Source organism: Grampus griseus (genome assembly GCF_964374135.1).
Source record: "Grampus griseus genome assembly, chromosome: 19".
NCBI lineage: Eukaryota > Metazoa > Chordata > Mammalia > Artiodactyla > Delphinidae > Grampus > Grampus griseus.
Genome location: NC_139013.1, coordinates 25,447,409 through 25,475,217, shown reverse-complemented (window position 1 = coordinate 25,475,217; position 27,809 = coordinate 25,447,409). Strand labels below are relative to the sequence as shown.

General features: G+C 51.3%; 1 protein-coding gene across 1 annotated transcript in view; it reads right to left on the bottom strand.

Moving 5' to 3' along the window:
- NKD1 (NKD inhibitor of WNT signaling pathway 1) overlaps positions 1-24,323 on the bottom strand; it is a gene marked incomplete at its 3' end in the record, with an annotated part of 85,250 nt that extends 60,927 nt beyond the window's left edge. The window contains exons 1-3 of the mRNA XM_082677358.1: positions 24,199-24,323; positions 24,044-24,076; positions 23,229-23,362 (exon numbers count right to left, since the gene is read on the bottom strand). Of these exons, the coding sequence (XP_082533484.1) occupies positions 23,229-23,362; positions 24,044-24,076; positions 24,199-24,223 (192 nt within the window). The 5' untranslated portion in view covers positions 24,224-24,323. The remainder of the gene's footprint in view (positions 1-23,228; positions 23,363-24,043; positions 24,077-24,198) is intronic.
- Positions 24,324-27,809: the final 3,486 nt, after the last annotated feature.

Sequence of the window (27,809 nt, the reverse complement as noted above, 5' to 3'; positions counted from 1 at the left end):
GAAGACAGCTGTCCTTCCCATGGCCAGATACCCCTCCCCCATCTGGGGTAACAGCACCCTGACACACCTTGGGCTGCTGCCTCCTCTCTCTCAATCCCTGTGGCTATGGGCCTGACCTGTTTCCAGAAGGGTTCTCAGACACCTACTGAATCAGAATTGCCAGGGGTTGAACCCAGAAGTGACTTATTTGTTTCATTTCCCCAGGTGCACAAGAGGCAGTCTTAGGAACAGCTGCCAGAAAAACTCAAGACGGCCCAGAAGCTGTGCTCATAGAAGGTGTTAATCCCCCCAGGAAGCCGCACATCTGCAAAGGGTCTCAGATTCCAAAGGGCTGTCAGGATGGGACCCTCTCCCAGACCTGAGCCAAGGTGAGAGGCCCCGAGGGGAGCTCCGGCGGGGCAGAGACCAGAAAGAGTTCTGATCTGACCCAAGAAAGTACTCGCTGGCTCCTCCCCCCATGATCCACCTTCACCCCACAGAGCAGATTAAGGGGAGGATGGATGTCCAGAGTCTCCAAACTGAGACTTCTCTTGTCCCCTTAACCTTTGACCATAGCCCCTAGACCTGAGAGGGGAAACTGGGGACATCCACCCTGCCACAGGGCAATTTCAGCATAAGGAGGTCTCCATAGCAACCCTCCAGCTGGAGAAACTGAGTTACCTGGTGACCAGACAGGGTGCGGGGGGACAGCGGCGGGACGGGGATAGGGTGGTACTGAAGGATAGGGCTGGGGCTTTTCCAGAAAGGAGGGAAATAACAAACATTTGTCCAGAGGGGAAAAAAACTTCCAGAAAGACTTTGCCTTTTTCTATCTCCTTGTCCCTCATAAGAAAACTTGAGGGGAATAGTTAGTAGTTGTAATAAGAGCGGCTTTACTGAGCACCATCTATGCCAGACCACGGGGGTTCACGACCTTGCTGAATTCATACACCCACCACAAGAGGGAGGGTGAACTGGTAGTCCCATTTTACAGGTGGGGAAACTGAGGATTAGGAAAGATTAGGAAAGTTGCCTAGGTCACACAACGAGTAGGTAACAGGTCCCAGATTCAAACTCATGCAATTCCAGAGCCCACTTGCCTACCCTCTTCTGCATGGGCACGTCAGCACCCCTTCTAACATCCACAACCTCTGGGCTCAGCAGAGACTGGCTTTGGATCCAGCTCTGCCTGACTCAGAGGCACACTTGGGCCCCAACACCATGCTGCCGCGAAGCTGGTTAAGAGGAGCTTGGGTTGGGGGCGAGCACCCATTTTTAGGGAGGGGCTAGCTGTGCACAGAGGATTTCTTTGTTTCCACGGTCCACTGCAGACTCCCTGAGCCCCTGCCCTGCTAGAGCACTAAGGAAAGGGGTGGGGCACACGACCCTGCAACACCCAACCTCCAGCCCCCAAATAACACGTAGGGTGGAAGAGAAAGCACTGGTTAATTGACAAAAGCTGTCCACCTGTTGGCTATTCAGTTGAGGGAGGGGAGGAAGAGTTGGGAATGACCTCCAGGTTCTGACCTGAACAACAGGTGAACAGAGGGCCAGTCACTGGGCCAGGGAGGTCCCTAGGAACCTTCACAGGTTCCCTAGGAAGATGAAGAGGGTAGTTTCCGACAGCTTATGTCTGGATGTGTGAGTGACATTGAGAGGAGGTACCAAGCAGTGGTACCCAGGTCTCAGTCCACCTGAAACTACCAAGGCCCCCGCGCAACCCCCAAAGCCGCCATGTACATACAGCCTGGGTCCACCCAGCCGTGCAGGCGGCTGGCCATCCTCATCCTAGCTGCCTTGCTGACCGGCCTCCCTCCATCACCTCCTCCCACAGAAGGCAGAGCCTCAGCAACTGTGTCTCTCAAATCATGATCTCAGAAGAGGGAACTTGGTTTAGTTATTGGAAGGCTGCCATCTGCAGTCCCCAAGCCAGGGCCCGTGTCACTGACAATTTCCAAGGCCTTGAAAGGGACCTTTAATCCAATTGTCTGTGTCAGGCAGTCAATGGGCAGCCCCTCCTTCCCCCTCCACCTTCCTTCCAGCTCTCCCTTTGAAGGCAGCCCCAGGGAGGAGCTGCCCAGCATAGCCGTGGCCCAGCCCTGACAGCTGCACACCCGCACGGCCTGAAGGGTCTGCCAGGAGCCCGGATAAGACCACCGGTGACCAGCCCTCGGTGTGAAATCCCTCAGTGCCTGGCACGGTGCTGGTACGGTTGGGAGTAGGGGGAACACATCATTCAAATACTCTGCAGCCGTGTTCCTCACTCAGCATGAAGCGCTGCACAGATGTTACAGTCCCCCCAGCAGCGACACGTTTTCCAGATGGAGAAACCGAGGTTAACAAACATTACGGTCACTACAAATTCTGGAAGTGGAAGTCCTACTGCGTTCTGCCTCCAGAGGGCTCGCTTACTACATATCAGTATAAACCACGGTAATAATGCCCTGCTGATTGCCTGCTCTGTGTGTGTCAGGTCCTAAGTGTTTCACGGGCATTCTCAATCTACACAACAGCCCTGTGGGGTACGTATCATTTCTCCTCCCATTTTACGGATGAGGAAACAGAGGCACAGAGAGGTTAAGGAACTTGCTCAAGGTCACACAGCTAGTAAGTGGCAAAGCCAGCAACTGCATCAGGTCTGGCTGTCTCTGCAGCACTTCTCATTCATTATTATCTGCCCCTACCCCATATTGAGCCTACTTACACTTTTTTTCCTAATCACCCCGACATGAAATTTGGGTATACCATAGGCATACTGTTTGTCCATTTGTGTGTATGTATGTGTGTGTGTATACACACACACACACACACACACACACACACACACACACACACACACACACACATATATTGGGGGCAATATCATCACCATTGCGAATGGACTAGAATCTAGACCAGCGCTGCCCAGTAGGAATAGAATGCAAGCCATATGTGTAATTTTAAATTTCCTAGTAGCCCCATTAAAAAAAAAGAGAGAAAGAAACAGGTGAAATTAATTTTAATAATGTTATTTAAGCCAAAATATCAAAAATCTTGCCATTTCAAAATATCATCATTCTTTGTTATCAACGTAAAAATGATTAAGGAGAAATTTACATTCTCTGTTTCAACACGAAGTCTTTGAAATCTGCTGGGTATTTACAACCCAGCCCGGCTCTATTTCAAATGCTCAACAGCCATGTGAGGCTAGTGGCCACATAGTGGACAGTGACCCCCATGCCCTAACCCCTCAGCTAAAGCAATATTGTTTATCTTCCCCAAAGCCTTGAAAATGATGCTCTGAGAGACTTTCTCAACCAAGGAACCCTTTGGAGAGTCACCACCACTCCTAACCAGTGGGTCCTACTTACTGTGTTCTTAGGCCTACTATGAACAAGACACCAGGCTAAGATGCTCTCAAGGAGATATGAAGATGACTAAGAACTGGCATTTGCCCTCGAGCAGCTTATAATTTAAGATGGGGAGCGAAACCCTACTGCACACCAGGCCCTGAGTCTTCCCACTCATTATCTTTTCATCCTTCCACTCTTCCGGGGCAGGGGGGGGATCGATATTACCATCCCATTTTATTGATCAGGAAACAGATTGAAAGAACATGGATCTTGTCCAGGGCCATCCTATCTGACTTGGCCAACCCAGGGCAGAACACAGGAGGTATCAGCAAAGCAATGGAAAGGCTTTTAGCAACAAGGAGGGCAGCCTTGAGGGAAGGCTTTGGGGGGGTTATGATGAACGATGGAGGCTACATGAGAAGGAAGAAGGAAGCCAGGTTCTGAGGATAAAGAAGGGGCGTGTGCATTTGCAACGAATGAAGAAGCAATGCATGGATTCCTGGCGGAAGGCACAGCACAAGAGAAGCCCTAAGAGGCAGGACTTCTGGGCGCTGAGATGCCTTAGGGAGTAGCCCCGAGTAGCCCGTGTGCAGGGCTTTGTATGAGAAGAGGTCAAGTTCAATCTTCGAGTCGTGGAAAAGCACCCATTGCCCAACTCACGGGCTATAATGCCAGAGGAATCCCACTTCCCAAAATATTTACCAGAAGGCTCTGGGCACCAGACTCCATTCTATAAACTTGGGTACCGTTCCAAAGCTGAAACGATAGATCTCCTGGAGAACAAGATAAACTCTCCCTCACATTCTAAATAACGACAGGGAGGTGAGGAAGAGAACGAAATAAATCACCCCTCTCCAACTGCCCAACTTAAAAGGGATTATGCTCAGAAGCAAGAAGAGGGCAAGGATGCCGGCTCCTTATCAGACACATGGCTGCTCCAGACACAAACAAAACTCTTGGCAGGCATCCTTCTTCCACATCACGGGGGGGAGGGGGGAACAAAGTCTTAATCCGCAAAGGTCAGACCCATCCTCCTTGAATACAATCAAGCCCATATTGTTTCCCCCTAATTTCCAGGAGAAAACAGTCCCTTCCGCGAGCTGAAGTACAGACTAGAGCTCAAGGAACGAGGCTCATAGATCTCCAGTTTGCTGGAGGGACCCAGATCTCCAATCCCCCACCACAGTATCCAACCGGAAGTCACATTTGGGACCGGGAAATATGCCCACTGCACTCCAAGGCACCAGCAAAGGATGAGCTGCAGGACGAGTTGGTTCCGGAACGTGGAGGAGGAAGGTCCATCTCCCTCCCTCTGACAGTCACCACTGGATATCACAGATTGAGTAAATGAGAAAGTGCTTGACATAGATGATCTCATTTAACACTCACACAAGCCCATGTGGTGGATAACTTCGTTATCCCCAATTTACACATGGAAATGGAGGCTCAGAGGGGTGAGGACCCAGAGTCACACAGCCGGTAAATGGCAGAGCCAGCTGACCCCAGGCTTGCTCTCCAGCTGGGGGGCTCCCACACTGGCGTACAACCCTGTTTCTTCCTTTCTCTGCCATGCACTCCCAGGTCAAAGCCCAGGTCTGATCACCTCCCTTCCCTGCTCTATAGCTTAGGTTCCCTTATGCCCGTACAAGGAGCCCCAAATCCCCAGGGAGGCACACCCAGCAGCCCCCCAGGCACCCACACCATCTCATGTCACCCACTGCCAACTCCAGAAATGCAGCCCGGCCTCTCAAACAGCCCGTCCAAGAAGCGGGCTTCCTAGCATAATATTTTCCTCCCACAGAATGTGAGAATAAAGGGCTCTTTGCTTGTCTCCTGAAATAGCTGGCTCTCACCAGAAAGCAATCTTCTGCCCAGTAAAAATATTTCTGTAAAACTTGGTAACTCTATCTGTGGTTCCTTTTCTGAAAGTCAAAAATCTTGGAGAGTGAAACATGGCAGGGACAGACTTTATGACAAGCTCATGAAGTCACGTCTACCCAGACATTCCCTCCTTAACGCTGTGATTAATTTGTTGTTAACCACAGGGACTTTGTGTCTTAATACTCTCAAAGCACCAGTTTGCATTTCTACAGAACAATACCCACCACCCGAGACCTGGTGTCCAGCCAGGCGGGCAGAGGAGCCACTGGCTGGGGCTCAGGGGCCGGAAAGGACGCTGCTGAGATCAGGGAACTCCTGCAGGCAGGCATCATGCACAGGTGAGCTGTCACCTGTGGCCTGTCCGTGGCCATGCAGGAGGCACTGTTTATAAAATAAGTGAGGGGTGTCCTAAGACCAGGATGTAAAAGTGTTCACAACTAACCCAAACTAACCCCAAGACGCCTGGATAAGTCACTGAAACCTCCTTGGCCTTAGTCTGCCCACCTGGAAATGGCAAACAATCACTCCAGGGAACTCTTGAGTGAACAAAGATGTTCTCTCTGAACCTCTTCATCCATCAAACAGCAACCAAGCCCCTTCCAGAGACTGTCATGGGCCCCAGAGAGATGGCGTGGGTTCACTGGGAATCTTCCAGAACATATCAGCAGCTCCAGAGGCCTTATCGGACTACTGAGTATGTTTACTGAGTGCTTACTGCATGCTGAGCCTTAAATCACAACATAAGTTATTTCACTTAATCCTTAAAATGACTCCAAGAGATGGATACTTTTTTCCTTCATTTTACAGGTAAAAAAATTAAAGCCCACAGTGAATACAGTTCAGTACAAACCCAGATCTGAAGACCAGGTCCAAAGCTCTGTGCCCCCGGGAGTAGATAAGACCCATATAGGGAAAAAAAAAAAAAAAAAGTTAAATAATGAGGTTTTTAAAATATCCATACAAACTGAGGCAGAGGTTCTTAACCTGGGGGCCCTGAAATTGGGGGTAAAGGTGTAAGAGCACTTATTTGAGGAGAAAGACACCATCCAATACAGCAGATTCCCAAAAGGGTCTTATTACCTACCCCCTAAGGGTTAAGAATCACCTAGGATCATAATGGAGAGGCTAGAAGCTTGAAAGGAAAGCTGTGACCCATGTGGGCTGCACAGAGGAGGCAGCAAATCACCCAGGCTCTTCCAAGATCCAATGGCAAGGAGCGGTTCTCCCCGGACAGTCAGCTAATTGTCAGACCGCCTTGTTCCCACCCACGCTTGCCAGCTGCTGCCTGGAGCTGCTGTCGGTGAGTTTCATACAACGCACAGATGTTGGTTCTGTCCACCCAGCGTGCATTCTGCAGCCTTTCCCTCACAGGTGGTTTTTCTTTGGGGAACCACCCCCTCACTCCCAGCCCTTGAGGTTTGGGGGAGCTGATCCCAGCCCCCACTTGAGGGTAGCCACGTGACCCAGAACCGGCAGAGGCAGAGGGCTTGGTTCTGGGATGGACATGTGACTCAAGTCAAAACAATGGGAGCCAGACTGAGCTTTGACTGAAACTCTCTCTTCTAGTTGGAGATGGAAGCCCAGACCGCTGGGAGCCGAACTGCCACTACCTGGGGAGAGTCTGCCCAAGAATGAAGCCGACCCAAAAGAAACCAGAGCTGAGGGCAGAGTTGGAGCCGGGATCCAGATGTCCCTGAATTCAATTCACCCTCCCAACTTCCCCGTTGCACAGGCCAATAATGTGCTTCTGTACGAAACAGCTGAGATGGGCTTAAAAACCAAAGGATTCTGACTCATCCACACAGAGAAAGGTCGCACTTACTTAACCACAGACCCCCCTGAAGCTGCTGCCCTCCTGGATTTTGAAGACCCTGGCTTGCGGGAGAAACTCTGGCTTTGCCGGAAAAGAAGTAGAACCATGCCTGGAGCTCACATCAGGTGTGCAGTGTGTGTGCTGGGGCAGCAGGGGTGTGTGCAGAAGCACAGCTACAGAAACGCACCACATTGATCTAATAGTGTACTTTAGACTATAGGCACAAGCCCATAAACAACCTAGATGCCCAACAACAGGGAATCAGCGCACTGAAGTATGGTCCATCCCTACAATGGAAGGCCTTGAGAGCCATGAAGAGCGATAAGATTGAAGGGCAATTAGATTATATGCACTGATATGGAATGATTTCCAAGATACGCTGTTAAGTTAAAAAGGCAAGGTGCAGAACGAGATTATAACATGCAACTTAGGTTAAAAGAAAATAAAGTCTCTATCACTTTTTTATGCATCCCCACCTTAAATGAATTTTTCAATTAACCTACAAATACCAATGCTTCCCAGTCTTGTTGGCCAAGAGGACTGCTTACTGTCTGTGCAGGGATAAGGGCCCATACTCACAGAGCACGGCTAGAAGCACCTCCAGGGACCAGAAAAAGCAGATGCCTTGGGAGAGGGGTGCTGGGAGGCCAATGGTATTGGCAGAGGTGGGAAGAGGGCTTCCTTTCTATTACATACCTTTTAGTACTGTATTGAATTTTTTTCCTTTTGTTTTTCACCGTGTGCATGATTTCATTTACCAAAAGAAAACTGGTGAGGCCCCTTTCTGAAAGGCAGGGGAGATGCAAGTGGAGGCTCTCATCAAAGGCCAAAAGGAGGTGGAATTTGGAGGGACAGGACCTCCAGAGGCTATGTGCCCTCTGGCCAAGCTGCTAGGCCTCCCCGAGCCACATCCACCAGGCAAATGTTCCTTGAGCACCCACCACGTGCCAAGCAGTGCAAAAGGCCCTGAGGACGCAGCAGTGAGACACACAGAGCCTGCCCCGTGGACTCTGCAGTCTGGTCTCAGTTTCCCCACAGTATTAATACTGACCCTGGCCAGGTTTCTGCAAATAGTAAATGCCTGACAGATCACTGCGAGTAAGGCTTTGCCAACCGTAAAGCTCGAGAGGAATGCTGCCTCTGACTCCCGGGGAAAAGCTGGTCCCACTCAGTGCTGAGCTCCAGCCCCACGAACGGGTTCTGCCTTCCAGCTCCTCAGACCAGAGCCAAGGGGACAAGTCCTCACCCATGAACCCCAGAAGCAGATGCCAAGCAGGCCCTCCAAGGTTGAGAAGGCTAAGAAGGCCCCAATTTATGACAGCAGGAGAAGGTGCACCAACGCACCTACCTGGGAGACCCACCATCCTTCCCATCACTGACCACAGCAGTGGCCAGCCTGGGCCTCCTCCCTCCAAGCTCAAGGGAAGCTGTGCCTCCCAGGAGCAGGGTCTGGAGAGGCCCCAGGGAGGGTTTCACCAGTGCCTCCTGGGGGCAGAGCTTGCCTTCCACCATCACCTGCTGCAAATAGCCCCTCCCACCCGCCTCGGGATGGGGGTTAGCCTGGTGTACCGCAGTGCTGCATCTCCTCCACTGGTCCAGAGCTGTGCTACCCAGGCAGAAGCCACTAGCCCCACGTGGCTATTTAAATTTACATTTAAATTAACTCAAATACAATATACTTAAAATTCAACTCCTCAGTCCCGGTAGCTACATTCAAAGCACTCAGTAGCCACAGGTGGTTAATGGTTCCCATATTGGACAGTGCAGACATAGAGCATTTCCATCATCACAGAAAGTTCTATCACTAGGCTAGATATCCCTTTAACATCTCCCTCCTTCCAGTTATAAAAGGAGGGGCCTGGCCGGTCTTGAAAAAGAGGCCAGCTATCAATAACTGTCAGCAAAGTTCTAAACCCACTTATAGGGGGTAAGGATCCACAGCCATAGGGAACTGCACAGGAGACAGAATCACTGACTGAGAGCGTGTCATGAGTCAGGAACTGTGCCGGCTTCTCCTCTGGGCCGCACACTCGATCCCCACCCTTCTACAGTTGGGGAACACCATCCCTCCCTCCGCCCTAACCCCTCCAGCTCCCGCCCACCATCACCTTTCCTATAGGGTCCAGTCGCCCAACACAGAGAGGCTCTGATTCAGAGGGCTTGCGGCGGGAGGGGCCCCTAGGTCTCAGCATTTTAAACAGCACTTGGAACTTCAGATGTAGGTGGTCCTTGGGCCGTACCCTGAGTCCATCCCAGCCCCACGTCCCCTTCCAGCTACCGGCTTCTCTCTCCACCCCTTCCAGAAAAGCTTCTCCCGAGACGGATAGCTGGTTCACTTTGTTATACAGCAGCAACTAACACAACAATGTAAAGCAATTATACTCCAATAAAGATGTTAAAAAAATAAAAATAAAATGTATTGGCTCTTTGAAAAATACAAAAGTAATACATGCTCATTGAGAAAAAAAAAAGTCAAACAATGTAGAAATATATAATGTGAAAAGTGAAATTCCTTCTCTCCTCACCACCTCCCACCACTTCACTCCTCAGGGAAACAGACTTTGACAGTGTATTATTCCAGATCTTTCCATGTGCACCTGCAAATATATAGAGACACAGGCCTGAACAGACCTTTGTATAGTGCAGAAAACGGGGCCACATTACAGTGATGTTTTGCTCTTGCTTTGCTCATTCAACAGCATCTCAGGGCCTCCTGCCTATCAGCCTGTGGCCCTCACTCAACCTGGTTTTACCAGTTGCAGAGAGATCCATGGAAAGGCTACACCACTGTTTATTAGCCTGTCTACTGGTGATGAATATTTGAGTTGTTACAGATTTTCCTTCTTCCAGATAACGTAGCCATGGATGTTCTTACAAGTATGTGCATCTGCTCCCGTGTAAGTGTTCCCCTGTCCCTTCAGGACCCATGCCAGTCTCATCTCGGCTGCCATTCCACCACGACAGCTCCTGTCAAACCGGACAGTGACCACCAGGACCCTAAATCCAATGGACACCTTTCAGTCCTTTTCCTTACTCAGTCTCTCAGCCGTTTCTCTCTGGGAGACCACATCCTCTCTGGTACACTACTTTGATGGCCCTCAATCAATCACACCTCCCAGTACGTATGCCCCTGTGTAATCCCTTCCCCTAAACCTGGGCTGGACCTGTGACTTGCTTTAACAGAGAGAATGTGGCACTGCCAATTCCAGGCCTAAACCTAAAGAACCTGGCAGTTTTCACTTTTGCACTCTTGGGAAGCCAGCCACAGTGTAAGAAGTCTGATTACCCTGAGATCGCCGTACTACGAGGAAGCCCGAGCTAACCAGTGGTGAGGACACCTGGAAGAGAACTGAGGCCCCAGACGTATAAGCCAAGTGGCTCTGTGGCAGGTGGCCCCTCGCTGTTTGAGCCAACCCAACTATGCACATGGAGCTGGAGATAAGTTGTCCCTGCCAAGCCCTGCTCAAATTGCATAATCTTAAGCAGATCATAAAATATCAAGTCAGTGAGTTTTGGAATAATTTGTCACACAGCAGAAGATAACCTAGACAGCCACCTTTTCTTTCCTACATTCTGAGAGGAGGAAGCAAAGGCCAGGAGAGATCACAATAGATACCTAATAGCTAAGCTGCAGCCACCCCCAGGCTCAGGATTCCCAAAACAATGTTCTGTCCAGAAAGATTTAGTTGCCAGGGTGCAACTGCTGCTTGTCATGTTCAGAGTCTGGTTTCTAAGGTGAGAGGACATCAGCGTCCCCAAGAGCCCTCTTCATGCCCTAAGCAAATGGAGTTGATGAACAAGACAGCAACCATGGCAATCCTGGGACAATCTGTTCTGGCCAAAAAGTCAACAAACCAAAAGGCTCTGAAGCCAAGAAAGAAAACTTTGGCACAGAGAGGTTAGGGAACTTACCCAAGGTCACACAGCTAGTGAGAAGCAGAGCTAGATCCTGAAACCAGGTATTCAGACTCAGAGTCTAGACCAGTGACCAAACACCAGTGTTTTCTAACACTTTGATAGTGACCCACAATAAGAATTATGTTTTATAATGGGCCTCTGTATATATGGGTTTGGGTATAGATGTGCGTTTAGATATACACATATCTATCTATAAATAGATCTATCTATTTATCGGTATGGATACCCATGTCTACATGTCCATATCTATCTATCAATCATCTATAGACATGGCTATCCACACCTATAAACTAAACAGAAAGTTACACAAAGCAATATTTACTATTACTATATAGGATATTCTCTTATATTTTTATTTTTGTCTATTTCATTTTTTTTAATGCTGGTCACTACATGGATTTCATGAGCCATGAATGGGGTTATAACATACAGTTTAAGGGAAAAAAAACTCACTTATAATGATTTAAGATAGCTCTAAAATCAGACTGATCTGAATTTAAATCTTCCCAGAGCAAGATTCCACTTCCAAGTCAAGTGACTTTGGGCAAGACGGTAGATTTCTTTAAAGCCTCAGTTTCCGGGACTTCCCTGGTGGCACAGTGGTTAAGAATCCGTCTGCCAATGCAGGGGACATGGGTTCAATCCCTGGTCTGGGAAGATCCCACATGCTGCAGAGCAACTAAGCCCATGTGCCACAACTACTGAGCCTGCGCTCTAGAGCCCACAAGCCATAACTACTGAACCCACGAGCCACAACTACTGAAGTCCACGCGCCTACAGCCCATGCTCTGCAATGAGGAGCCACCGCAATGAGAAGCCCATGCACCTCAATGAAGAGTAGCCCCTGCTCACCACCACTAGAGAAAGCCTGTGCACCACAACGAAGACCCAACGCAGCCATAAATAAATAAATAAATAAATAAATTTTTTTAAAAAAGCCTCAGTTTCCCCAGCAGTAAAATGGGGATAATAATAGTACCTGCCTCATAATGGTGTTGTGAGAACTGAGTGGTAGGGACAGCTCTTGGCCCAGGGCCTGACATATAGCAGATACTTAATGCTGCACCTATGGTTCAGCACAGGGCTCAGCATACACAGGCACTTAACAGTCACACTGAGGCTGCCGCCACAGAACACTGAGAAAGGAGGCACATACCCAAGACTGACCGGGGCAGTGGGCTCCTTGGGATTTCCAGGGCAGGGGAGCAAGATAAGTGCTCCCACCATGCACTGAAAAGGCAGCCTCGTTCCTGGTTTGTAGTTGTTTTCTGACATCATCTTTTTGCTTTTGAAGTCTATCTAGCTCCCTAGGGGAAAGAAGGGTAAAACAAGGTCGAGGTCAAAAACTGCCCTGTAACAAGGTTACCTCTGGAAGCCAGGCCCGGAGTGGCCTCAGTACCCCAAGGTAGCACCCCCAAACCTACACAGTGGAGCCGCCATCCGCCAAAGCCTCCGTGAGAGGGGCCCACCAGCCTGCGCAGACTTCTGCAGTCAGAGATACACCCTGGGCCTGAGCCCATTTGGGAGGTTCCGGTCTTCCCCAGCCTCACCTGTAGCCTGGCGGTGGCCAGGCCCATCCTGCTGACAGGGACTTTTATGCTCTGCCCTACCCTCTCCAGGGCCCCAGCTCTGTACTCAAGCTCAAGGCCAGGGGCTTGGGCAGCACGTGGCAGACCAGCCAATCAGCTCCCGGCTGACACTACTTCATGGGACCAGGAGGTTCTCCCCAACCTCCCACCCAGCCAGAAAGGAGAGAAGCTGGAGTGATCGGACATCGATAAAAATAAAACCGTGGAAGAAGATTTGCAGCAGGTGGACGAAGAACCAAAACAGGTTGCAACATAGAGCATTGCGTCCCGCAACCCCCAAGAGCTACCCACCCCCGGTGCCGGACCGCATATGTCTGCCTGAACATCTCAGAGACTGGATTCTGTCCTAAGCCAGACACCCAGAAGTGGGTTGAAGACTCTCTATTGCCAGTCGTGCCTCCTGGCCTTTGCACTTCCCAAACCCTTTGAGATGTTTTTACTAAACCTTTCATCACCTGGCTATTTATCCTTTGGGTCTCAACAACTTAACTCCCCAGTGCAAAGTAGAACCCTCCTCATTCTCTCTCACCATGCCCTGCTCTTCCCCTTCATCATGTTTAGCACACATCTGGATGATCGTTAGCTAACCACACGAGAAAGCTGCAAGAGGAGGGGTGACGTCTGCTTTATCCTCCCTGATTTGCCAGTGAACTCACTTCAGTCCTCGAACAACTCCATCAGGTAGCCACCATGACTGCCCATTCCACCAGCTGTGAAAGTTGAGGAGCAATGAGCCGTCACGTGGCCCAAGGCCACGCGGCTGGGGAGAGGTGCGGCTGGAACTTGGCCCCAGGAAGTCTGATTCTGAAAGCTCTAAACACACTCCCGACACCTACTACATGCACACGCTGGGCCTCAGTATAAAGTGGCCCAAACCACATCTATACTGTACTTACCCCACCTGCCCTCCTATCCTGTTCCCCGGCAACTGAAACATGCTATCCCTGACTCCCCAGCACCCAGCCTCGGCTCGGTCTGTACCCTCTGCCTTGGAGGCAGCCTGACTCCGCTCTCCCTTGGCTGGGCTCAGGACTTAACTTGCGGAGCTCGTCTCCTCGTCTGTACACAGGGTGAATAATACATGTAAAGAACGCATGTAAACCATTAGGCACTTTTAATATTCCCTTGTACGGACTATTATCACTAACATATTCATACCCCACCAAAATCTTGTAGGTCTAAATCAACAGTCACAAGCCAGGCCAACTCCAGCTGTCTGGGTCCACCCAGAAAAGTGTTTTTGAAAAACTGTATGTAGTTGATGATAATTTTTTAAATTAGAAAAATTTCACATAAAAATCCAGGTGGCTGGATTCTCTTAACGAGAGAATGGTAATACCAGGGCCACATTCCCACGTGACAACAGTTGGCTGGGGCTGAGGGATGCTGTTCTCTTGATTCAGGACGTGTGCTCCCCAGGGCACCCTAGTCCCCCCACCTCCCAGGTGTCTCCCTCCCAGCCTGCTGCGTTCATGAATATGACTTCTCTGGCCTTTAGATTCTGACCCCTGGTCCCAGTCTTACCGTCCTTAGAGCCATACTGACATGCCACCTCCTTCAGAAACACCTCCCCGAATCTCCATAACCCTGTGTCTCTTCCTGGTCTTATAACTGTAAGAGCGAACTTGTATTGAGCACTTACGGTGCGCCTGACATTACAACTGTTTTACAATTTGAGTCCTCACAACTGCCCTATGATGCAGGTACTATTATCATCCCTGCTTTACAGATGAGGAAACACAAGCAGAGTTGATTATTCTATTGCCATCCCCACCCCCATCCATTCCCCACCCTCTCTGTACTGCCCCGTGCCTCCAGGAAGCTGACCCTGTGGACCAATTCACTGGAGCTTTCTGGCCTCTGGCTTCTGAATTCAGCCAATGCGAAGCCCCGGCAGGAAACGGGAGGACACGAGGAGATGGGAGTTAGGGTATTTCTTCTCCACTCCCTCACTACTTCTGTACCATGTGTCTGACTGTGGCTAATCCTCCATCTTTATAGCTTCTGCCTGGTCTCCACCCATCGTCAGCTGTGGTTCCTACAGGGATCCAATCTAAAGTATCCAACATTTCCTCCCCTGGCCCTTTCTGCCCTAGGGGTGGTAACAGCTTCCCACTCTTGCCAGGGACCATCAGTCCCTGGGTACCTCAATGCCCCATAAAGTATCCCTGAACCCTGCCCATACCTCTGGAAGCTAGTTTCATTTAAACTCTCTGGAGTGCATCTGTTTCCCACTAGACCTCTGGCTGACAGAGGTTCGACACTATGCCCAAGGTCCCACAGTTAGAAAATGGTGCAGCAGGATCTGAACCCAAGACATCGGGTTCCAAAGTTCTCGCTCTTTAAGCACCACCCCACACCGCCTGATGTCCTAATCTACTTCTCCTGGTCCTTCACCTGCTTACGGCCTCCTCAAGAGTCCCCTGGGTGACACTCGAGAACCAAGCACTGTGCCTGGACCAATGCAGACCTTCCAGAATCTCTCACTGAGCCCACAGAATACAGTCACTTGATTCCTCTTTATCCTCCCAAGTATTTTTACGAGGGAGAGCCCATCCCCACATTCCTTCTCCCCCCAGATCACAGAGCTCACCTCTTTCCTGCTGGCCCCTCACACAGGCCCTTCACACACTTGTCTCCCCTCTGGACAAAGACCACGCTCCGTAACATGGCTGAGAAGGGCCCCAGGCCCAGGCTGTGACCTCTCTTCAGCCAACTGAACTTCAACCAGCATCTCAAATGAACCACCCTCTTCTCTACAGGGCTTTCTCACACGTGGCCGGTCGGTCCGGCAAACACTCATGGCTGTTACATGTCCTCTCCCCTTGCCCTGCTCACCACCACCCCTCCCCCCATGCACCTTGGTCTTAAATCCCAGCTCCTCTGAGACTACCCTCTGACCCTGGACCAGTTGGTACTTCCTGCTCTAGAGCCCCCAGAGCATCCTCTAACATTCCCTGAACATCGTCTTCATTATTCGAGAGCTACCTTCCCAAACCATGAGCCAATCAAACACGAATATCAATGCAAAGTAAAATATTAGCAAATCAAATACAGCAGCATTTTAAAGCAGCAGCCTATCATGGCAAAGAGGGATTTAACTTAGGAGTGCAAAGAAAGCTGAACACTAGGAAATCTAGTTATGTAAATCATGCATACAAAGCTACATTATATTAGCAAAGAATCACCAGCTCCATCAACACCCCAACAGCATTTGATAAAATTCAATAATTATTCCTGGTTTTAAAAATCCTAGCAATCCAGGAGATGAAGAAAGCTTTCTTAACTAGATAAACAATGAACATCATACTTCATAGTTATTAAGTAAGTTGAGGCGATTCTAACCAATGCAATAAGATAAGAAAAATAGATGAGAGGCAAAGATGAAAGTTTAGTTCCACTAAACTCCAAGTTTTATGACGCAGGAACTATGTTCTCTTCCTCATAGTTTCTACAACATCCTACCCATGCTCAAATATCTGTAGAATGAACAGCCACCCAGATTAGGTCTGATTCCTATTAAATGTTCTCAAAGCACCCAGCACTTCTCCTTTAAGGCATAAATCACAGCTTAGGTTGTGTAATTTGCTTTTAAAAATACTTATCTTTTCCTACTAGAGTGTAAGGTCCATGAAAACCAGGACCATGCTCTACTGACAGAGCAAATGTATACCTGGCCTAAAGCAAGTACTCAATTTCTATTGCACAGATGCATGAATGACTTGAATAGAATGCATTTACTACATAGTTTCTAAATTATAATACATGATTTTATCCTACTTCTCAGCCTGAAGATCCGAGGCCCAGAGAAGGGGGGGGGGGTCCTTCAGCTGATGGCACACCGCTGTGAAGCCCACCCACTACCCTGGGATCCTCTGAAAGGCGTCAGCCACACACAAACCGCAGCCCACATGGCTCAACAAGTAAGGAAAGCGAAGCCCAGAGCAAGTCCTCAGAGCCCTCTAAACAAACACACATCCAGGACGCGCCCCAGAGGGCAGAGCCGTCTGGTGAGAGCTCCTGTGTGCCGCCCTTCTGGGGCTAAGGGTGACTTCAGTGGAGGGACCTGAGGCTTCCCTCGCGAAGCCCCGTGACGGGTACCCACATGGATAAAGAGCCTCCTCTGCTTTCCCGGGAAGTTATCAAAGAATTACTTATGTCTCTGGAAATGCTTGTTTGGAAAAGGTTCCCCAGCCCACCTGGGCTTGGCAGGAGCGGCAGCGTCACCAGGCCTGCCCTCTGGGGAGGGATCAGGCTTTCCCTCCAGCTCCTGAAGGGACTCGGCCATTTTTCATGCACAGAGTCTGAAGCCAGCCATAAAGAAGCAGGCAGCTTCCCAGGATAAACGGAGCACGGTGACATCAAAGCCTGCCTTCCAGATTAAACAACTGAGGCCTTCAGCTCTCTCTGGCGTTTCTTCCAGGATATTCTGGGCTTCTGCCTCAGTTCTCCCTCAGATGGAATGGCAGATATTTTGTTTGTGAGAGTCTGAATTTTTTCCTTCCTCTGGGAGGGGGTGGGGAAGGGAGGGGGGAGAGAGAGCGAGAGGAAGAGAAAGAATGTCTGTGAGAGACAAGAGCCACAAAAAGAACATGCGTGAGTGGAAAAGAGAGCGGTAAGTCAGGGAGGCAGCCGGAAGGGCCTGCTTTGGAATCCAACGCGCGACCTAAAAATTCCAAAGTTGTGAACCTACAGCCAGTGAGTGAGGCTGCGAGAACCCCCCGAGCAAGGAGGACTGAGGGGTCCCTGACTCCCCAGCGCCTGCAGATCTCTTTGTGGGCCCCTGCCTCATGGCCCAGAGAGTCAGGCTGCATGCCCCTTCCTCAGACACATCTGGTAAACTGAGGCAGAAGACCCTCCTCCCTCAGGCACAGGTTCACAGCAGTTCTGGGGCAGGATGGGCTCTCTCTGGGATTGGCTTGTCACTGCCTCTTGCCCCCTGGTTCTTGGGGTGCCTCCCTCTGCCAATGCCACCGCTCAGGCTGCCACATCCCACCACGGCTGGGCTTCTGACCCTCCTCCCCCGAAGGGCAGCAGGGGCTGCCCCTCCTCCCAAACAGCTGGAGTAAAGCCCCAAGTCCCTGTGCATGACGCTGCCTGCGAATCAGCCCTACAGAGCGCGCTGGTGGCTGCCCGCCTGGCTCCGCCCCACCCACCTGTCCAGAGGGGAAGGTAGCTCACACGTGCCAAGAGCCACTAACATGGGGGGCTTTGCAGAAAGAATGAGCACCAGAGAGAGTTCCAGACCCCACAGGCTGCAGAGCCGCGGAGCCCAGAGTCCCTTCTCAAGGGCCCAACCCAAGCACCACGCATCGTCCATGGACACTAGCGAGTGAGGGGTCTCCCCCAGCTCCCACTGCACAAACCCATCCCCTCTTCCCACACTTTCTCCCTCACTGCCTCAGCTTCTCATGAGTGTTACTGTCTGCCAGTGTGCCTGTGACCACGCTTATTCTTTGTCTCCTTTATTAGACTGGAAGCTACGGGAGGACAGGCACCACAGCTCTGTGATTTGCCACTGTAGCCTCAATGCCCAGCACAGCTAGGGAATCCATAATTAATAACAATTCATTATTGATCATAATTAATTAATAGCTGAGTGTCTGAAAGAAAAGGCCTAATTCCACTCTTCCCTTTATTCCTACTTCCAGCTCCACCTGGCTGGGGAAGAGAACCTGGGGGAGGAAGAGGCAGGGATGGTGACTTAATCTATCTCCATTCATTCATTCAGCAAATATATCATGAGAGCCCACCATGTGCCCCAGGGCTGCCACAAGGAAGATGGACTCCTCAGAAAGTGATTCTTCCATTGCTGACAGCTTAGCCTTGCTGTTTTAAGCCCTCCAAGGGACAGTCTGGCCCCTGAGCCCAGGGGCCCAAGCTTCCTGTTATGAGGAGGAATTCACTCTGTCTATCACCCACCTTCTCTCCTCACTTCTGACACTCCCACTGGGTGAGGGGATGGAACCTTCCCCAAGGCTAGGAGCTTGTGGGACATGCTGAGGTTGTCTCCTGGGTTAGCTTCCCCCTGAGTTTGTGACAGTTTGTACAAGATATGAATGTAGAGGGTCTGTTCCTGAGTTCGAGGGACACAACACACACACAGCCTGACTCGGGGAACCAGTGTCCTTCTCAAAGAAGAAAAGTTTCGAAGGGAGGATAAGGCACTCCTCGAACCTCTACCAGAGACCCCATCACAGAGATGCATGAAAGCACCCAGAATGACAACCTTGCCCACCTCCCACCTTCCTGAGGGATCCAGACCTACCAGAAACAAGAAGCCCCACCTGGCACTCTGTTCAGCTCCAGCTTGCCCCAGCTCTCCTCCCCATTCCCCAGGGGTCCAGAAAGCTGCCAGGTGGGGCTATGAAGCTGGCCTGGGTGCCAGGGGCAGAGGGCACCCTCCGTGGAGAACTCAAAGAAGCCAGTGAGTGGAGGTCCAAACGCCTCCACTGGCCTCAAAGCAAATCATCTTTTAATTCTGAAACACCAAATATTTAATTTATGCTTTACCTCAAATGTCAAGTCCACCTCCCGGCACATAGCTTTGAAACCACGTAAGGAGGCCTAACACTTTCCATATGGTGAAGACATGGGGCCTTTTAATTGTGCCAACTGGTATCATTCAAGGGTAATTCCCCTGGAATCCGGCACTCAGGCAGCAGCTGGGCCAGCCTCCAATCTCATCGCCCAGCTCCATACATCCCCACGGGCTCCAACAGGGCCTGCACCCTCCCAATCTTCCCTAAACATCAAAATGCACTAGGTGCCCCCTAATCAAATTACCAAACCGCCTGGCAGCCACCTTTGATCCAGAGGCAGACTTGCCTGCACCGAAGCTCTCAGCCTGTTTCTTCAGGCGGCTCTGCCATAAAAGAACAAAAGGACCAAACTGGGGGGTGGGGGAGGGGAGGGTCTTAAATCCAGTTGTACACATTCATATATGCGCACGTGTGCACACGCTGCAGGAACGTACACAGACGCGCAGATTCTGCTTCTCTGAGTGTTCTCCTATCAACATCTCTGCGTCCATTACGCTACTCCATCCATCTACTAAACTTGTTAACTTCACCCATTATATTTTCCAGAGCCAACATTTCCAGTTGGTTTTCTTTTGTAACTGCCTGTTGCTGCTTCGTGTTTCTAATACTGTCCTTTATCTCTGAGATTATTATGCTTATTTTAATTTCTAATTGTTTAGCATATTGTTGTCTGGCATACAAATTGTTCACGTATCAGTCATCTTCTGCAGTACTTGTACAGGTCACATTTCTCATTATTTTTCTCTGCCAAGCTCATATTCCCTTGAAGTTCAGCATGTACCCACTGAAAGGGCAGAAGCCCTAGCCTGTGTCCCTCCAAGTGAGGCTACAGAGTATGGGGGAGGGGGAGCCTCTGGATTCATAATATGGGCCCCCATCTCCACCTCTCCCAGGGCCTCAGGGACCTGCCAGTACTTTTCTCCCCACGTTCTACTTTCAGTGAAGAGTTATCTGCCAGAACCCTGCCAGGGATAAGCATGTTATTACACCCATTTTGCAGATGAGCTAAGTAAGGTAGACAAAGGTAAAACGGCTTATACAAGGTGACAAGCTATTGTGGCCGAGACTGACCTCATTTAGTTTTGTATTTGGGAGGGCAGGCATGGGTTAAATTGCCAGTGAGGTCACCCTCTCATATCCCAGGATCTTGCATGAAACTCAGACCCAATTTAAACATTTACTAAGCTACTCAGGCTTCCTCAGAGAGGAAGAGGGCAAGCAGGGGCCCCTCATGCTTCTGCCTGCCCCACAACCTGCCTCATCCCAAAGTACTCGGCAGCCGGCCAGGGTGCCACCTCTCAGGAATGAATAAGTGCGACCCCCTCCAGGCAGATGTTCTCGTGTGGAACTTTACCACACATGGTTTCCACTGTCCTAGAAAGTAGTCCAGAATGGGAGAAAACCAGAGTCCACACCAGCCGGCTGGCAACTTTACAGGGTTATGAGGAGGATTAAGATAATGTAAGCAAAGTGCTTGACACACACAGGCGCTTAATAAATAGTAGTTATTGTTGCAGTAAAAATGCTGGTTGGATGAGCCATGAATGTGCCCCCCGCCACTTTGGTGAAAGGCCGGGTGACCGAGTGGACACAGAGGCCAACCCCAGGACGGGTCTGGGGCTGGTGAGGGGACCTCTGCCAGTCCTTGGAACTCAGCACACGCCCACGCCCTCCTACATCCTGATGAGATAATGGAAGAACCTGGAGCCACCCTTTCCGTGCCACTGGAAATCACAGAAATTAAACAGACCGGGGGTTGCCTACTGCTATCCTGTTCGTTATCTCAACATTTCCCAAATGTGGGGCATTCCGTTCTCATTCACAATTTTGACCAGTTGTACTTAATATTTTTCTCAGAATTGACTTTAGACTATCTCTTTCCACTTAGCTTCCTCCTAAGCAATAATATCTGCGAATTCAAGGGTTTTATGTCCCAGTTATTTATATTTTTCTGGTTAAAAAAAAAATGTAACTCTTAAGATAAGAAATATTCCTCCAGGTACCACTTGAAATCACCTCACAGGCCTCCACGGGGCAGCCCCACACCCTGGGCTCACCCTGACTTCTCCCTGGGCCATCCCCACCTCTGCAGGCTCAGGAGTGAGGCCAGCGGTGGTGGGAACCCAGGCATCCAGGTCCCAGTCACCAAGCACAACTCTCAAGGCAGCAGAGATTCCCTCCCCTTAATATGTTGGATGGCAGGTCCCACGCTCCACCACCCAACATATGTCATGCTGATGGCTCTGTGTCTCACATCTTCAAAAGTGCTTTGAACAAACACTAATGACCCCTCAGCATTTCTCTGAGAGAGGGGGCTGGGAAAGGAGGGGGCAACACCATCCCATGCTGTCCTCAGATGGGGGAAGAAACCAGGCAACAAAATTCCGTGACTTTACCAAAGCCATAGTCCTAAGCTGGGGCCCCCTCCCTCCCCTCCCTCATTTCCCCCAATGGCAACTTTTACTGGCTCGCATTCCTCTTGCTGGGAACACTACTATTTAATTAAAAACGACAGACTTTTGTTTTCCTCTCCTTCCTTCCTCCTCCCTCCCATCCTCCAGGACTGGATGCCAAGGAGACCTACCAAAAACATGCGGGTAACATTTGTTATGGCTTTGAAGATAAAAGTCAATTGAAGTAAGCCCTCGCTGTATTTCAAGTTTCCCCTAAAGCATGGAGCAAGCTCCCTGGCAGTTTAGGAAAGAAAAAAAAAAGCAGGGGGGACTGCAAATAAATGTCATTCTGCAGGAATACTTTGTAAAAATAAACAGGCTGAAAAAACCCAAAACTTGATTAATGGAAATCCACTCAGTTGGCCTCTGTCTTCAGCTGCAAATGCATTTGTTCATATGGCTAAATCGGATCATTTTCATTGGGCTTTAAATAAATAAGGAGATCAAAAACTAGAAATGGTGGGGGAAGAAAGGGAAGTTTGGAGTTCTGTCTTTAAAGGGCCCCAACTGCAGTGCCCCCGCCCACCGAGTTTTGGCCTTTCCCGGGGGACAGCAGCTCCAATTCTAACCCAGCCAACAGATGAAGAGAAATGGAGAAGAGAAGGCCCCCAGCTCAGCAGTGGCAGTGGAGGAGGAGATGGGAGCTTCTTCCAGATGCAGGGGTTATTTCATACGTGCACAAGAGTTGACTTTATCCACAGGCTCACCTCCTCCAACTGGCTGCACCCAGTCCAGGTCCCACCACCAAATACACACACACACACACACACACACACACACACACACACACACACAGCTGAAAAGTCCACTGGTCCCTCCCCAGCCCATGGACAAGACCAAAGAACTAACCAGACCTGAGACTCAGTCTGTTCTCCTCTAAGTTAAAAAAAAAAAAAATTAAATGTCACATCAAAAAGTTGATTCATCCTTTGATCCTTGGCTTGCTCGAGTTCCACGCAGACCATCTGAAAGCCCTGTGCAGAGTTCTGGAGCCCATAGGACATCTGTGAACACCAGTGCCAGGCCAGGAGCTGAGGCTGGACTCACTCACTCCCCTGTCACATCTGCTGTTCCCCTAGGAACAACTCCAACCTCAGGGACCCACTGGGGGAGGGCCAGGGGTAGGCCCAGGCTACAGCAGAATGAGGCCCTCTCTCTCCTTGTGGGCCAAGCCAAGGGGTCTCCCCGATCTCAGTACTCCCCAAGTTCTGCCCACCACCAGATCACAGCCGGCTGTACTGGGGCTGCAGGACAGATAGTACTGATGAATGTCACACACTTGGAACACATCAGAGGCCGGCACAGTCCTGCCTTCCACCCAGACACCCCCAGATGCCTTCCCACTTCCCTAGCCCCAACTCCAAATCCACCTTTGAGCGCTGGCCACAGAAACAAGGTAGAAGTCAGAGCAGGCCCCCAGATCCCTCCAGCGCAGACAAGCTTCCCCATCAACTGGACCTGTACCACCACATCACCTAGGACATTCCCCACACACACACGGCAGCCCTCTGCCCCCAACTGAACAGGAGACTGCCACCTGTGTCACCAATAAGGTTCCCCAAGGCAGGGGGTGTACAGGGTCATATTGGTGGGTCAGGCGCAGCTGAGAAGGGATTTCTGGACTTAGAAGCTGCGCCGAGAGGGTGCTAAAAGTTGGGGTTCGGGGGGTAGGTATGGAGAAGCATCTCTGAGGTTGAAAGGGACGTAGGTGGGGATCGTACCCGAGTTCCTCTGCCAACGGTGCCAGCCGCCCGCAGCTGTCGGGATCCGGAGCTGCCACCCGGGCAGCGCTGCCTCCCGATCCACTCCTCAATGCCTTTCCGAGCCCAGGCGGCGCTCGCAGCGAAGCTGTCACCTGAGGCGGGGACGACACGAAGCCCCTGAGTCTGGCCCCTAGGCTGAAAGTTACCCGAGAGAGGAGAGAAAGAGTGGGCGAGGCAGAGGCAGCAGGGACCCGGAGGGTGTTGGGAGCCGCGCACAATCCGAGAGAAGGACGCAGGTAATCAGGAGAAGGGAGTTCAGCGAAGCCCCAAGAGCGGGGATCCAGAGCGGAGCCAAGGGGGAAGCAGGACCCCAGGAAGACGCGTCTGGGGATCAGAAGAGCGAGCGCCAGAGGCCAGGACTGAGGAGGGGAGGGATGAACACGGGGTGAGGGGAAGAGGGGAACTGAGCGTCGGGAGAGGGGGCGCAGAAGCCAAGATCTCGGGAGAGGGGACTGAGGGCCAGAAAGAGAGGGCGCAGGCTCTTGGAGAAGGGGCTTAGGAGCCTGAAAAGGGGGTGCAGAGAGTGCGGGGTCGGGGTACCGCAACAGGAGGGGTTGAGAGTCAGAAGAGAGAGCACAGGATAGCGGGGAGGGGGTAGGATGGACAGAGGAGGGGACACAAAGTCCGCTCCAAGGAGAGGGTTTGTGGGACTGGTGACTGGAGTAGCGGGTGGGGGTGGCCCTGGTAATAAGATCCGCGGGCTAGGCCATTCCGCCGCCGTCCGCGGTGCTTCCCAGTCTATCTCCCCCGGTCCGTGCCCCGCGCGCCCCTACCTTCCGGGCTCTCCCTGCGCTTGCACACGGCGGCTGCAGGCACATCGCGCGCGGCGGCGGCGGGAGCCGGAAAGAAAGGAGAGGCAGAGAGTTACCAATCGCGGGGGCGAGGGCGGCGGGGACCAGGGGGCCGGCACGCGGGCGGGGACACTGACCCGGCTTGGAGTGAAGTTTCCCCATGCTGGGGGCGCTGCGGGAGGGGGCGTCCCTAAGCCATGCGCCCGGCCCGCGGGCCCTGCGGCTCGCCGCGCCGCGCCTCGCTCTCCTCCTCCTGGAGCAGCGCCGAAGCCGAGCGGATCCTGAAAGGTCGCCGCGACACGATCCTGCCGCCGTCGCCGCGGCCGGACTGACGCCCGGGCGCGCCGAACCCCTAGCCCGCCGCCGCAGCCTGCGCCTCCCCGCGCGCCCATTGGCCGGGCGCGGCGCATCAAAGGCGAGGCGGGCCGCGGAGGGAGAAGCCTGGGGGCGGGGCCGGCGGGCTGGGGGCGGGGCGTGGAGAGACGCTGCAGGGCTGGACACAGCGCCCCCCTCCAGGCTGCGGTCTCTGACCCGGGCCGGGGTCTGGGGACCCGGGACTGGGGACCGGGGGTGGGGGGGTGATGGGAGGCGGAGGAGCTCTGGCCAGGAGGAGTATTGGAACAGACACCCTCTTGGGTCCTGCCCGCTCTGCAGTAACCGCTCCTCTGGCTCACGGGGCTGTGCGTTCCCTCCGCTCTATTTTTCCTGGCAGCGGACAGGAGGACTCAGCGGCTCCGCTTTACAGGTGATGAAACTGAGGTCGGAGAAGAGACGCTGCTTGGAGCGCCCGCAGCGTTGCCCCTTCCGTTGCACGATCGGACTTTTGCAGAAAGTGTTCGCTTATTACCCGCCCCGTGCCCGCCCACCTTCTCCTCCGACTCTCTACGTTTTGATTTGGTTGTGCAGGAGAAGCCCCCACTGCACCTTCGGCCAGCTGTGGACCCAGCCAACTCCCGGCGGCTACAAGTGTCCGAAAGCCACGAGTTGCCAGCCAATCGCTGTCCCCGCATCCCGGGGCCCGTGGGTGCCCGCCGGGGGTCGGGGCGCGCTGCCAGCTGTGCAGCCCGGAAGGGGGTAACCGCTGGGTCTTTGATCTTCCTTGGTTTCCGCTCCCCGCTGCAGTTCGCCAGACCAAGGGCTTGTTTGTTTTGTCTGGGGAGGTCTCTGCGGAGGGGAGGGCGACATCAAGGGGTTCCACTCCACCTTTGTGGTTCTCAGAGAGAACGCCTGCTCTTCTGGGGACGCTGTGGGCCTGTTAAGTTCTTCCTGGTACTCGGTAGTCTAGGCGTGGGAAAAGAAAACTCTGTGCTAGGACTGAATTCTCTGTGTGAGCCTCAGTTTTATGGTCTGTAAAATGGAGGCTCAATTCTGCCCTTCTTGCCAACTCCTTAGAGGGGCACTGCCGAAAAGGAAGATAATGTGAGCAACATATGTAATTTCCAAATTTCCTAGTAGCCACATTTTTTTTAAAAGTCAAAAAGAAACATTAAACTTATTTTAATATATTTTCTTTAACTTGATATATCAAAAACGCTTTAATTTCAACTTATAATGAGATGTTGTACATTCTTTGTTTTGCACTGTTTAAAACCTGGTGTGCCTTTTACATTTAGAGCACATCTCAACACAGACGAGCCACATTTCAAGTGACCAATAGCCGTGGGTGATTGGTGGCTACTGTATTGGACATCATAACTCTGGAGTATCTACATGTCTCAAAAGGATATTGGGAACTGCGTGGCCCTCCAGAGTCATAAATCCCTTCACCCAACAGTGTCTTACTTCCTTTCTCCAAACTTGCTTTCTACACACCCATTTGTGTGGAAATGAAGGCTAATCCTATAAGCAGGTACATTAACGCTCATAGCAGGCTGGTTTCATTTGAGGAGTGCTGGGACCCCCCAAAACATTATTATTGTCCATTTTATATTGCAGTTCTCTATTCAGTACCTACTGTGTGTCAGCCATTGTCCTAAGTCATGTATAACTCTTACAACCACTGTTTGATGCAGGCTCATACTTATTCTACAAAGGAGGGAACTACTAGGCTCAGAGAGGTGAAGTCACGTGCCCAAGGTGACACAGCTAGGCAATGACCTGATTAGGAACTGAACCCAAGCCCCTTGATTCCATTGCCCATGTTGTTTTTACTACACCAGGCTGTCCCAACACTGTCCAAACTTAACATTCCACCATTAGAGAGAGACTCACCCATCTGGAAACAAATACTGATTCAGTGCCAGCTGTGTGCCAAGCACTGTTTTAGGCACTTAAGATATATCAGTGAACAAAACAAACAATCCCCACTCTCATGGATCTTGCACTCTACTGGGAGGAAGACAGAGAAGAAACATAATTGAATGGGCAAACAGTATGGTAAGTGAGAAGGCATCACCAGCTATAGCAGTGGTTCTCAACTGTGGGCAGTTTTGCACTTTGGTGGACATTTGGCAATGTCTGAAGGCATCTAGCAAGTAGAGGCTAGGGTTGCTGCTAAACATCCTACAATGCACAGGACAGCCACCTAAAACAAAGAATGGTCCAGCCCCAGGTGTCAATAGTGCCAAAGTGAGAACCCCTGAGCTGCAGGAAAATGGAAAAGCAGAGCAGGATGATAGGGACCAGAAGTAGGAGGGAGGTGGGGGGCTCTGTGTGTCTGAGTTCCAGTAGGAGCTTTCCTGCAGACCCCTCCAAAGGAAATGGAATTCGGTTGGGGGTGCTCTCTGTCTCTCTCACCCCCGCCCTCCGCCAGCGCCAGGGTGCATCTAAATCAAAGCAAAACTCTGAGCGGTCTTTCTCACAGTGCTCAGAAAGTTGGTTACTTCCTTAAACCGGTCATGGCTTTCTTCTTGCATGAGAAAAAAGTATCCCCTCTTCCCCTTGGGAATTTCTTTTTACAGTTCAAAAAGAGATAAAAGCAAGAACTAAAACTGCAGTTACCATTTTAAGTCTTGGGGGAAGTAAATCCCAAATGTCCAGCCCAGACGCAAAGGCCCCCCTCCACCTTCAGCCTGGCCCTTCCCAGCCCAGCAGGCGCCTAGGACTTCGCTGCTCTTGGAATCGTGACACGCCCACCCCCACCAACCTGGCCCTGGGGGGAGACACAGGAGAGGTGGGCCTGGTGGTAAAACCTCAGCCTGTCCAGGCCTCTGAGGAGGGGCTCCCCAGGGGCCACCAACCCACTGTCCACCTGGGGTGGCTATTCGGCCTTTGCCGTTTTCCTGCCGCACCACTCGCTGTCTTTTTATGTGTTTTAATAATTTATCTGGCCCACTTCTTGGGCTGTATACTTACAGTGACACATCTTTTTCTTTGAAGATTTCCCATCCTGTAGGGGAGGAGAATGGGGAAGGAAGGCAAGGAAGAGATAAGAGAGAGATTATAACAGAAACGGGTTTCATGGGGCTTGAGATTTAGCAAGGCTGGTTTAGGTGAAATCTGTTAGACGTGGAGTTGGGAGGTTTAAAAAAAAAAAAATCACCCTGGTTGGCTGTCCCACGCTTGCCCCCAAGATAAGCCATCTGCTCTGGCCCCCTTCAAATGCCACTTCCTAGAGGAAGCCCTCCTTGACCTTCCCATCTGAAGAATTCTGACCACTCTGAAAGAGCCAAGGTCCCCTCCCCTCTCTCTCCACTTGGCACTCCTTATTTTTTAAGGAGGGAGCTAAATTTCCCTCCTAGAGTTTGGGCTCCTTGAGGTGGGGTCTTGTCTGACTCACATCTCTAGATGCAGTACCCAGCATTGCCCA